Source organism: Pelecanus crispus, chromosome 6, assembly GCF_030463565.1.
Source record: "Pelecanus crispus isolate bPelCri1 chromosome 6, bPelCri1.pri, whole genome shotgun sequence".
Classification (NCBI taxonomy): domain Eukaryota; kingdom Metazoa; phylum Chordata; class Aves; order Pelecaniformes; family Pelecanidae; genus Pelecanus; species Pelecanus crispus.
Window position 1 is genome coordinate 68608458 of NC_134648.1, and position 13184 is coordinate 68621641.

The 13184-nt window shown below is 49.9% G+C and overlaps 1 protein-coding gene across 1 annotated transcript; it reads right to left on the reverse strand.

Annotated features, from left to right (window-relative positions):
* Window positions 1-816: 816 nt before the first annotated feature.
* LOC104031902 (inositol 1,4,5-trisphosphate receptor-interacting protein-like 1) lies at window positions 817-1848 on the reverse strand. Its single transcript, XM_009484059.2, has one exon. It carries the CDS (start codon window positions 1846-1848, stop codon window positions 817-819), a length of 1032 nt encoding a protein of 343 aa, XP_009482334.2.
* Between the last annotated feature and the right edge of the window lie 11336 nt (window positions 1849-13184).

Sequence of the window (13184 nt, forward strand, 5' to 3'; positions counted from 1 at the left end):
TTCCCTCTAACCTTCCAGTTGCAGGGAATGATGTTGGAAGAAACAGGAAGACCCAGCTGGTTGATACCTGGCTCCATGACTGGTATCAGAGGCAGAATTTGGGGGGTCTTGATAATGGGTTGATCTACATGATGTAAAGCCTGCTAGCGACAGATGGGGTAGACCTTTCTCAAAGGGGGAAAAGGATCATTGTGTAGGAGGTAGCAGGGCTCACGGAAGGAGCTTTACATTAGATTTGAAGCGAGGAAAGGGATGAAACCAGGTTTGCTAGTGATAAGCCATGGGGCAGCATGCCACTGTTCCGTGATGTGCCGAATACACTGGAGCACATTTTAAATGTCTCTGTACTAATGTGTATTAGTCTCTATCTTCATTGCCCCAGTGCAGGAGCAGAGAGAGGCGGGGAAGCCTTAGTGGCAGAACAAGTGAAACCAGCACCCACTGCTTCAGCTCTTCTGCTGCAGACTGTTCACCCATCACAGCAGCAGAGGTTCGTCACCTGCCTGCTGGCTCTCTGCAGCCTGGTCTAAGCTAGGCGCCTTCTTTCCACCCTGCTGTGGTCACATCCCAAGGCAGTCAACGGCTGGCGCATCCAACCCCGGTTCTTCCTTCTCTCAGCCTATTTACAAGCAGCGTTTATAAGAACGGAAAGATTTATTGGCATCTTTGCCCAGGGTAAAGGTCTCGGAGGGGATGGAGTCTCGTGACGGCGGTGGGCGGTGGCGGTCCAGGTGGGGCGGCAGTCTCTGACGCAAGCCTCCTTGCAGCGAGCGGCCTCTTGGGCCACTGCGCACTGCCGGTAACGCTGACCTCTGCCTACTCCATGGACACAAACGTGTGCGAGTTGCCTTGCTGCACGGCCAAGATCAGCTCAATGAAGAAGGATCTCCTGAAGGCGTTGGTCAGCTTGAGCTTGCAGAAGCGTGTGGAGGGCAGCACCGTCACCTGGCGGCGTTTGGCCGCCTGAGGCACAGCAGCACAGGCTGCTGTTATCAGCTCCTGGAGCCAGAAGGCGGTTTTCTGCACGTCGAGGTAGGAGCCCGTGCAGAGGGTCTGTAGGAGGCTGGCTTCCTGAGTGCTCATCAGCTCGTCCTCAGGGTGGTGGAGGAAGCAGAGCATGTCCCCCAGCCGCTGCTCCCTGGTGCACGTGCACTCCAGTTGCACCCGCAGGCGGGAGTTTCTCACCAGCATCTTCCCTTCGGTGCCCAGCTCCAGGTGGAAGGAGTGCCCACGGGGTGGCTTCAGGGGCACAAGCAGGCGATAGACAAGGTGTCCTCCACGGGCATTCCGGCCTTCTCGGAAGCTGCCCACCCTGACAGCTGGCTGCAGCTGCGGCATGAAGCCATTGCCAGAGAGCATTTGGCAGACGCGGAGAAGCTCGTTCACCAGCCCTTCCACTACCATGCACCTTCTTCGCCTGCTTGGCAGCGCCCATGACCTGTACTCATTCAGAAACCTGTCCATATGTAATGGTTCTTCCCCCTCTTCCGCCTCCTCCTCCTCCGCCTCCTCAAGGCTTCTGCTGCTGCCCTGCTTGCTGCTGCTTCCTGGATCACGGCTTCTCTTCCAGAGCCGCCAGCAGAGCCAAAAGAGCAGGACCAGGCCACCAGCAAAGGCCCAGAACTGCCACCGCTGCGAGGCAGCAAAGAGCAGCTGAGTCATCTCCTGGATCAGCTGCTCCACACGCTGCTGTATGCGCTGGTGCGCAGCCGCACCCTGCTCATCTCCGACCTCCAGTGTCGTCTGGAAGATGCGCAGCGTGCTCAAGGCTAACGCTATCGCTGGAGCCATGGCCCAGGCTGTACTGGCGCAGCGCTGCCTGCTGTTGCCCCTTGTAACCACCCCCATTGTGACTCATCCCTTGTGCTGTCACAGGCGCCAGAGCACGTCACAGGCACGCCCTCTCCTCTCCTCGCCTTGCCTCGCATCGCCAGATTTGAAGGGGGAAAAGGGGTGAAACCAGGGGCGCTAGTGATGAGCCATGGGGCGGCATGCCAACGTTTGAGGGACGGTGTGCTAGCGAGGTCCTTCAGTCTGCTCCACGGTGTGCCGCGTACACTGGAGCGCATTTTAAATCTCTCTAAACTAATGCGTGCAACACCTTAGCCATCTGAGCGGGGGTAGGGGATGGAAAGCCAGAAGGCAAAGCCAGAAGGGTTGCCAATACTTTAGAAACCACGGAAGCTCAGAGCAAAGTCTTCACGGGCCCCTGTGCTGGCTAATACTGCCGCGTCCTGGAAAGATGTGAACCCCTACGGTCGAAGAGAGTTGGACTCCAGCTGCCACTGTTTAGTGGCAGAACAAGTGAAACCAGCGCCCACTGCTTCAGCTCTTCTGCTGCAGACTGTTCACCCATCACAGCAGCAGAGGTTCGTCACCTGCCTGCTGGCTCTCTGCAGCCTGGTCTAAGCTAGGCGCCTTCTTTCCACCCTGCTGTGGTCACATCCCAAGGCAGTCAACGGCTGGCGCATCCAACCCCGGTTCTTCCTTCTCTCAGCCTATTTACAAGCAGCGTTTATAAGAACGGAAAGATTTATTGGCATCTTTGCCCAGGGTAAAGGTCTCGGAGGGGATGGAGTCTCGTGACGGCGGTGGGCGGTGGCGGTCCAGGTGGGGCGGCAGTCTCTGACGCAAGCCTCCTTGCAGCGAGCGGCCTCTTGGGCCACTGCGCACTGCCGGTAACGCTGACCTCTGCCTACTCCATGGACACAAACGTGTGCGAGTTGCCTTGCTGCACGGCCAAGATCAGCTCAATGAAGAAGGATCTCCTGAAGGCGTTGGTCAGCTTGAGCTTGCAGAAGCGTGTGGAGGGCAGCACCGTCACCTGGCGGCGTTTGGCCTTGCTGCTCAAGACTAGCACTATCGCCGGAGCCATGGCCTGCAGGATAGGGGAGAGAGGGGTGCTCTGTGTGGCTGGGAGGGGGGAGCACGACAGGAGCCGCAGGTACATGTGGGCAGGCAGGAGATGGGAAGAGGGAGCTGGGAGGCAACAAGGCCTGCGCCCAGCCACAGCGCTTGCAGCACCGTGCCCGGGCCACGGCGCTCCCCTGAGTGCCAGGCCCTCACCGCAGTGTCAGACCCCGCTCCCTGGGGCCCGCGGTTCTGTCCTGGCCCTCATCCGGCCCAGCCCAAGCTCCCCGCCTTGTGCGCACACACTGCTGGCCCAGGCCGTACTGGCGCAGTGCTGCCTGCTGTTGCCCCTGATAACTGCCCGTTGTAACTCATCCTTTGTGCTGCCTTCGGCACCAGAGCACATCGCAGGCCCGTCCTCTCCTCTTCTCCTCTCTCTTTTCTTCTTCTCTTCTTTCTCCAGCTTGATAGATACCTGTATTTGGTTACTTTTGAATGGCCGGCAATTACCTGCTAGGGAGCAGTGGCCTCAGCAATGTGCTTGCATTCATTATGACACACAGATGGCAGCTCACCGCGTGCAGTGTGCTAGATTTACAAGGCTTGACTTCTTTGCTTTCTACCTGGAAAATCAAACCATGTCCTAGACCCTGGGAGTAGGCACTGCAAAGGGTAGGCATAGGGCAGCCTTTCCAGTGATGTCCTTTCCAAAAGTAAAACAGCCCAAACAACTACTCTTAAGCCTCACTGGGTATAATGACCTTTCTGGGTTTGGTTAGGAACACTGGAACTCAAGGTATTTTCTCCAGCAATACCCCTTTTGTAGCAACAAACCTGAAAGTACAGGAATGGAGAAAGTAGTAATTTCTCAGTTTAAGTGCTGTATTTTACAACAGCCTAAAAGAATGCTTCAATCCTGACGCAACACTTAACTGACCTGAAACAGAAGCAGCTGTTTCTCTATTTTCTGAGTGCCTCAGCAAACTGCGAGACTGAAGGGAATGTCTCTGCTGAGATATGGATAATTACAGAGTTTGTGCATGTTTGGCACTCTCTATTCTACACCCTTCCACAGGCCTTGTCCATAGCATAAAGTTGTATGGAAACTTACTGGCTTAAAAATGCATCCGCTAAGGCAGAGCTTGAGGTCTGCATAGCAGCCAAATGTGGTCCCCCTCTGCCCCTTAAAAAGAAGAGCAGTGGTAATTATCCAGAATAGGGGACCACAGAACTCCATGAGCTACTATGAGGGATGAAATGGCTGGACATTTGTCTCAAAGCTTGCCCACATGAAGCTGCCAGGACCTTGCAGGAAAGTGTCCGGGTTGTCGCCCGCTCGCATGGCAACAAGGACAGCAGCGAGGCCCTGGTAACAGCCTGCTCGAGGCAGACGATTGGCTGTGGGCATGTGCAAAGGGTCGGCATGTGAGACCCTGGGCATAGGGGGGCTCGGAGACATGGGATACGTGCTGTCGCCCTGGACAAGCAGGATGTGAGGGAGTTCTGCACAAACGTGAAGTTGTTGCCTCAGGCACGCAGCCTGTAAAAGACCCCCACCCCAGAACCCCGTGTGATCACTTGCGACCGAAGACCCTGGTGTGATTCACCTGCCATTAAAGACCCCAGAAGCACAGACCCCCGGGACACCGTGGATCCATGGTGGTGACTATTTGACTTTCCTATCCTGAACTCTTGCTTAATTTTCCTCTCTTGTTTTCCTTCCTTCTCTATCACTATTTTTCTCTCTTCTCCAAGTAGTTAATAAACGGATGGACTTATGACATCTGACCTCGTTTGTGTCTAAATCTCGTTCGATGGGATCAAACCTGAAATGAGAGGTTGGTCTAGCCACCCCTAGCATCCCAGATTCGTCTGAGCTCGGTTAGAATGCAAGGGGACCCTCCTCTCATGCAAATCGGGTTGTAACAGCTACCTTGACATGAAGCAATAGGCAGAGTCAGGACAAGATTCAGATGTGCTGTGGATGGGAACAGCTGCAATGTGGTCTGATGGCCTGTGCATGCTGCTCTGGATACCGGCCAGGGAATGAGGGAAGACTACTGTCCCCTCACCTCTCCAAGCCAGCATCAGGATATTCCCCAAGCTCAGAGATGTTTGTGGTCAGGTAATAAATAGAGAATGGGCTAGGTATTTGAGATCTGCCTCAATGCGTCAGAGTTTTCTAGTTGAGCTGAATGAAAGAAACCAGAAAAAAAACAGTTGCAGTGGACTGCAGGATTGTTTTTGCTCACCAATCAAAACTGTCAATGATGACAGGTGAAAACATAATAAATTTAATTAGCATAGCTTGAGGCTACTTACATTAAAATCATAGAATCATAGACTATCTCAAGTTGGAAGGGACCCATAAGGATCATCAAGTCCAACTCCCTGCTCCTCACAGGACTACCTAAAAGTCTGACAGGCTTGGTGCTTTGACCACTGCCCTGGGGAGCCTGTTCCAGTGACCGACCACCCTCTCAGTGAAGAACCTTTCTGTGGGGCTTCTTTCCAGCCTCTCATCCCCCAATTTGTACATGTAACCAGGATTACTTCATCCCAGGTGCAGAATCTGGCACTTGCTCTTAGAATCATAGAATCGTTTAGGTTGGAAAAGACCTTTAAGATCATCCCGTCCAACCATTAATCTAAAACTACCAAGTCCACCAGTAAACCAATTAAGGGTAGAGTAATAATTAATTTCATGTTTCCTGGCTTGGTGGCTGGATTATTTTGTAATGAAAGTAAAACTAGAATAGATTCATTAAGGTTGGAAAGGACCTCTAAGATCATCAGTCCAACTGTCAACCCAACACTGCCATGCCTACTAAATCATGTCCCAAAGTGCCACGTCTACACGTTTTTGGAACACCTCCAGGGATGGTGACTCCACCACCTCTCTGGGCAGCCTGTTCCAATGCCTGACCACTCTTTCCATGAAGAAATTTTTCCTAATATCCAATCTAAACTTTCCCTGATGCAACTTGAGGCCATTTCCTCTCATCCTATCACTAACTACTTGGGAGAAGAGACCAACACCCACCTCACTACAACCTCCTTTCAGGTAGTTGTAGAAAGCGATAAGGTCTCCCCTCAGCCTCCTCTTCTCCAGACTAAACAATCCCAGTTCCCTCAGCCACTCCTCATCAGACTTGTTCTCCAGACCCTTCACCAGCTTCGTTGCCCTTCTCTGGACAGCACTTCAATGTCCTTCTTGTACTGAGAGGCCCAAAACTGAACACAGTATTCGAGGTGTGGCCTCACCAGTGCCGAGTACAGAGGCAGGATCACTTCCCTGCTCCTGCTGGCCACACTATTCCTGATGCAATCCAGGATGCTGTTGGCCTTCTTGGCCACCTGGGCACACTGCTGGCTCATGTTCAGCTGGCTGTCAAACAACACCCCAGGTGCTTTTCAGCCAGGCAGCTTTCCAGCCACTCTTCCCCAAGTCTGTAGCACTGCATGGGGTTGTGGTGACCCAAGTGCAGGACCCGGCACTTGGCCTTGTTAAATCTCATGCAATTGACCTTGTCCCATTGACCCAGCCTGTCCAGATCTCTCTGTAGAGCCTTCCTACCCTTGAGCAGATTGACACTCCTGCCCAATTTGGTGTCATCTGCAAACTTACTGAGGGTGCACTCAATCCCCTCATCCAGGTCATTGATAAAGATATTAAACAAGACTGGCCCCAGAACTGAGCCCTGGGGAACACCACTTGTGACCAATTTCATATTGGCAAACTTACTTAATGTACATTCGACTTCTGCATCCAGATAATTTATAAAAACATTAAAGAGCACTGGCCCTGGGGATCCCCACTGGTGACTGGCCACCAGCCTGAGGTAACCCCATTTACTGTAACTCTTTGAGCCTGACCCGTCAGCCAATTGTTCACCCAACATATTATGGACTTCTCTAGCTGTATGCTGGACATTTTGTACAGAAGGATACTGTGAGAGACAGTATCAAAAGTTTTGCTAAAATACCCAAAAAACCATATCTACTGGCTTCCATTGGTCAACTAGATGGGTGACCTTGTCATAAAAGGAAACTAAGTTAGTTAAGCAGGAGTTTCGCCTCATGAACCGTGCTGGCTATGACCAATGACTGCATTGTCTCTTGAGTGTTTTTCAGTAACTCCCAGAATAGCCTTCTCCATAACTGTACCAGGCACTGAAGTGAGACTCACAGGCCTGTAATTACCAGGGTCTTCCTTCCTACCCTTCCTGAAAACTGGGACAACATTTGCCAGCTTCTAGCCAACTGCAACCTCTCCAGAGACCCAAGACCACTGAAAAAGAATGGAGAGATGTCCCGTGATAACGTCGGCCAGCTCTTTCAGTACCCTGGGATGAATCCCATTGGGCCCCATAGACTTATGTGCATCCAGCTGGAGCAACAGGTCTCAAACAAGTTCAGAGTGGCTGGGAGATTGTCAACGCCCCAGCCACGGTCTTCCAACACAGGGCTCCAGGGCTCCCAGGGCCCATCATTGGTGTTGAAGACAGAGGCGAAGAAGGCATTAAAAGTCTTTGCTTTGTCTATGTCCCTATTTGTGAGGTGACTGACCTCATCAAGTAATGGACCAATGTTATCTTTGATCCTCCTTTTGCTATTAACATATTTTAAAAAGCCCTTTTTGTTGTCCTTCACAGTGCTGGCCAGCTTGACCTCTAATCAAGATTTGGCCCCACAAATTTTCTCCCTACAGTTGCAAGCAGCATCTTTGTAGTCCTCTCATGTCACCTGTCCTTGCTTCCAATGTCCATACACTTTCCTTTTCCACATAAGCTCTAGAAGAAGGTCCCTGCTCAGCCAAGCCATCCTTCTGCCCTGCTTGCTTGACTTACAGCACGTTGGAAGTCTGGAACTGCCTGCTTCTGCACTCTTAAGAGATGGCTCTTAAAAAGTGACCAGCATTCGTGGACCACAACACCTTCAGAAGCAGATTCCCAGGGAACCTTACTAACTAGTTCCTTCAGCAGCCTGAAGTCTGCTCTCCTCATATCCAGGGTTGAAGTTTTGATGGCAGTTTTTCTCCTATTGCCAGTGATTTGAAACTCAACTACTTCATGGTCACTGTGACCAAGACAACCACCAATCACTGTCATTTGCTTTCCCCTTAATCCCCTTAAGCTAGCTCTCCCTACGAGTTTCTTCTATAGGTATGGGGGCTCATCAGCTGCGGGCTCCCGGTTGGTCTCTCCACTCCTCTGAGGTTTCCCCAGTTCAGGAACACCCCCTGTACACCATGAATCTCTGCTCCACTGTGATCCTGCCAGCACCACAGCTGCCAGCCTCGGCAAAATGGTTTGGGCCAAACCATTTGAGATTGGCATCCTAAGAGCTTTTCTTCATACTGATTCCTAATGCCTCATGTACTACGGGCACTGCCGCCCTCTTCATGTTGGTGTGCATCTGGCTGGCTTTCAATTTCCCTGTGTCCTCCTCAGTGCAGTGAATAGAAAAGAAACTAAACAAGGGCATACAGTCCACCCACCAGCGTATGCAAACAGGGGAGTTTGGAGAGAAGTCAGCTGGAAATCAGGCTGCCTCCTGGTACCGAAGTGGAACAGCAAAGAAGTGAGTCATGAGACACCATGATTTAGATACTGTTTTTGTCACAGAAACCATCTCTATATATTCAAATAAATTCACACACACACATATTGTACATGATAACTCAATCTCTGGCCGCTCAGCATATTCACAGCAATTGCCCTTTGTTGAGGCAAAGCAGTTTGCAGAGAAGTTACTTCTGCCCTTTGCATCATCTTGCACCACGGACACACTAAAGCAATCTGACTTTTTGCCATAAAACCTCATGTGCACTCTTAATAGGATGGTGCACTGATGCCATGTTCCATTTCCAGGGCCCTCTGCTCACAGCTGTTAGAACGACGTTAGAACACAGACCTTTTTTCCCTGCTGAAGAATTGCAGAGAGCTCTCAAAATATATTCCATCTGGGAACATGTAATTAATCATCACATGAGATAAAAGACTGCTTCCATATGTCTTCTGATGCATGCAACATTTACAGGTGTCTTTGCCTTGGATCCACATGCGTTCTGTGAGATGCTAAGAGGAGAATAGGAAACTCAGCCTGATGTTCACCCTGCTAACTTGTGAATGTAGTTAGTCAATGCTGAAGATAAGTAAAATATTCCATGCTTTGAAATCCCTCATCAGATCTTGCTGCCTGTGAAACAAAGGAAATATGCAGCTTCTTTATTAAAATAAATGAATAATAACTGAATAATGAATATCAGTGATTAAAATCCCCAGTATCACAGCCCCATCTAATGGACTGGCTGAAAGATATTCAAAGGACCTACAAAGAGTGTCTCTATCTGTTCTTTTGCAAAATAAGTTATTGTGATAAACAGGACCCCGTGGCATATTAAACTCTTAATTATGGGCACAGGAGGCATTTTCTCTGAAAATTAAAAAGGTTGCAAAGTGGCTACAGCCTCTGGGAGGCAATTCTTAGAAGCAAAATGTAGCTCAGTGTTAGTGACTCCTTTATCTACTGCCTTCAGTATTCTCTTGGCAGGCATTAGCGTGGAGAGGGGAGTCTCTACATTTCTTAGTCATGTTATCGTTATGCCAGTGACTCTGGAATGCCATAATCCTACAGAGCAGCATCAGCCCAAGGGAAGGCACAAGGAAATCACTGAGAGATGAGAGGTATCAGTTAATACAGGCTTCATTTTGTATTGTACATTTGAGCCTTTTTTAAAATTTAGAAAAAAATGGCAGGCAAAGTGTGGCTTCCAGAGAAGTGGCTTGGCCTGCGCAATGTCAGTCTAGGAGAAGCCCAGCCTCAGGGCTGCCTGTGCTACGTGCTGTGTGACACATCTACGTAAGCCTGCCTGAAACACTGTTATGCTGGTACCATCATGATCACAAGGCTGGTTACCAACCTTTCATGTCTCATAACCAAAAACCTGTGGATTAGACTGCACAAAACACAGTTACTAGCAGCAGAATGCCGAGAGGAGTGGTGTCATGAGGTTTACATCCTGATCCAGAGCTTCTGGAGGGAAGCAGAGGGACCCTTTTAGTCGCAGTGGGTGACAGATGGAGTAACTACTGGTTTCTAAGCATCTGCAAAGGTATTTTGGATCCCAGTAGTTTTTGTGATATTAGGTCACTAGGAATTTCTAGTGCTTCTTCCTCTGAGCTGCTCTTTGCTTCTCTAGCAGTGTCAGCTGAAAAAGTACATCTTCCCAGATGACTTAGAGCTCTGAGCCCCTATCACATTCAGTAGTGCTAATTAGGCACCTTGCTCCTGAAAACAGGAAGAGTTAGGCAGCGGAACACCTTTATAGGTGTTCTCATCCTGAGAGCACACTTTTGTTCTCTTCTGAAGGTTTCCCAGCACTTTATTCAGCTCATTAAGAGAAAAGCTCAAGCAATGAGATCTGTAACATTTCCCTGTGAGACTGAGTGCCCAGACAAAAACAAGGTCTTTTTGCACCAAATCCATAAATCAGCGCTTTGTATCTTATAGGATTTCTGAGTTGGGTATCTGACTGTAATATTTACTATGTGCTGTTACCTTAGGTCCTGGTGTGGACTTTGGTAAGAGAAAAAGTGCTGGTGCAAGCCCCATGAAACATGGCCAGGGAACCAACTACACCAGAGCAGGAACATTTGACCTCCTTAATTTAAGAGCCCCTCAAATAAATCCTTGCTTAAGTCAAGATCATTTCAGGAGAGGGATCACTTCAGAAGGAGCAAATGTATGTGATTTTCTACGCTGACCATTGCTGCCTACTTTCTCTGGGGTTGGAAGGACATGGTGCAAGCATTTATCTTCTGGAGGCACAACTATTTCAGCAGCCACAAAAGCTCCCTCACGCTGACCAAGCGCCAGATTTCCATTTGAATGGTGTCAGTCTCCTTTCTGGACCTGTATAAAACACACACAAGGAAACACTTCAGGATTAATTAGGGAAATGTTCCTGCTTGGGGTAATGGCTTTGCCTGGAGAGTGACTTTTCTGGTATGGATTGACTCACCCCTGTGGGACAGCAGGGGCTGAGAGTGCCCCTCCAGGGGTGGGACACCACAACGGGCTGTATGGTCACAGGGACAGGGTGTGCAGGTCCAGGTGGCCATGCCCTGATGCATGGCCACTGGTGACTGAGCTTTACATCACCTCCTCTAGAGCCACCACAAAACTGGAGCAGAAAAGGCAGGTGGACAACACCATTCCCATTACTGAGCAGGACTGTCTCTCCTAATTGTCACATGTGGAACGACAGTCCAGCTAATGGAAGGTCATTAGCGAGGAAGAGGCTGAAGCAATCAGGATTTCTACACAGTTTGAGCCCCAAGTTCAGGTCCTGGCTGCGGCACCCCGGCGCACGCCCTGCTCTGGAGTGCGCATCAGAAAACAGGGGCATCTAGTGGCCGCGTCAGAAATTTCAATAAACATCACCATTCCCTTGAAAAGATGTGACAATTTGCCTTTTCCTCTCCTGGCTCTAAAAATAAAAAGTATTTTATTCCATAACGTTACCCAAAGGAGGAGGGAGAGGGACAAATCCTCACGCGGTTTCATGCTCTCGGAGCAGCGTTTCCAACCCAGCTGTGATGCTCTGCAGCAGTGTAACAAGACTAAGTGAAGCTGCTGATGATTTCCGCTGTGGCTGCTGCTCTGGAGAGCAGACCTGCTGCCCTGGGACCCAAATCCCATGCTGACTCATTGCAGGGGAAATGTTGCATCTCTCTGTGCTGACCGACGCATCTCAGGCAGCATTTGCAGGCAGGAACTGTTTGCAAAGGTTTCTAATGCTGACTGCTCCAGCCTTTGGCCCTTGTGTAGCGACTGTGCACTGCAAGCACCATCGCTGTGTGCGACAGCTGTGCTGGCCTGGGCTCTCCAGCCGCTGGTGCTAACAAAGTATTGCACTTGCTGTTGTTTAGCCCCCAGCAGCACTGAGCTGTAGCCTGCATGCAGCCAGGCCACCGGAGCTGCTCACCACACTGCAGTGAGTTAGGGACAGGGAAGAAAAGCAAGGACTAACATGTGTTTTGCTCCCGTGGCTCCCGCTGCCTGGCTTTACCCACTCAGCTGGGGGCCCTGTGACACCAGAGCAGAGCAAGGCACTGCAGCAGTTCGCCCTTCCCAACTCTGGGGAGGGAGCCCATGCTTTCCTTTTGGACAAGCACCTTCCAGACCCCCACGAGTTTTTTTGCCTGCAGGGAATAAGAGGGAGATGACTGGAAATGCAGGTGAGGAAATATTGTTTACTTTAAAGTAGGGATATGTTGCAACTCCAGGTATAGTTCCCTTATACAAGGCTCTGAGCCAACACATGCTTGAAAGGCAGTACTTGCACACAGCACTTGTCAACCTATTCACATCCTAGGGCTTGCAAATGTGACTATCTGGTAACTAATTGCCCCCTGGCAGTGACAGCTTTCAGTCCCTCTTGCTCCATTAGGTTCTCGTCAGCATCACTGGCTTAGTGTGATCTGAATTTGCCTGCTTCCTAATGTATGGACAGAGCTGGCATATTGCGAAGGCGCTATCACATAGGTGAGTCCCGTGTTTTCCTATTTAACAGCTAAACAGAGGACAGCCCAGTCTCCTGGGCTGTCAGGCATCTAACAAATGCAAAATTCATTCTTTTATTAAGCAAAAGGAATAAGAGAGAAAGCACAAAGCATAAAACTGAGTGCTGAATGCTAATAGGACTGTTGGTGTTATGCAATTCTCTAGAGAAAATCAAAGACAAATGATAATACTAGAAAGGCACATTATTATTTTATAGGCTTAGTCCCAAAGTGAGAGGAGGAGAAAGAAAAACATGCACAACTGTTTTTCCCTTCTCTGGCCACTTTGATGTGCTTACAGGATACATAATTTTGAAATGTCTGTATGTGCTCCCTGAGTCACGACTAGACTTGCAGGTAAACTCCAAAGTCTTCATTCACCAGACAGCCTGTTTTACTCATAGATGCACCTATTATGTATAAATACTATTTATTTTGGTAAATTTAGCAGGCTGGCACTCAACTAAGAAAGGAGAGGTCTGCGGGGCGGTTACCACTGTGACTGCCATTCAGGTGAACACAGCCAAGCTTGGCTCAGGTGAGTGCACCCAAACCCAGCTGGCAGTGGGTCCATGCAGGAGGGAGCACAGTGACAAGCTACCCAGAAAGGTGGGGAAACAAGTCAGCCACGAGCCCATGCTCAGCGGTGGGTGGTTGCAGCAGAGGGTTGGATTTAACTCAGGAGTGTCGCGTGGAGTCAGAGATCCCCTCCTGTTCCTGCTCTGCAAGAAACAGATTTACACAGTTGATAAGGATTTGAAAAGT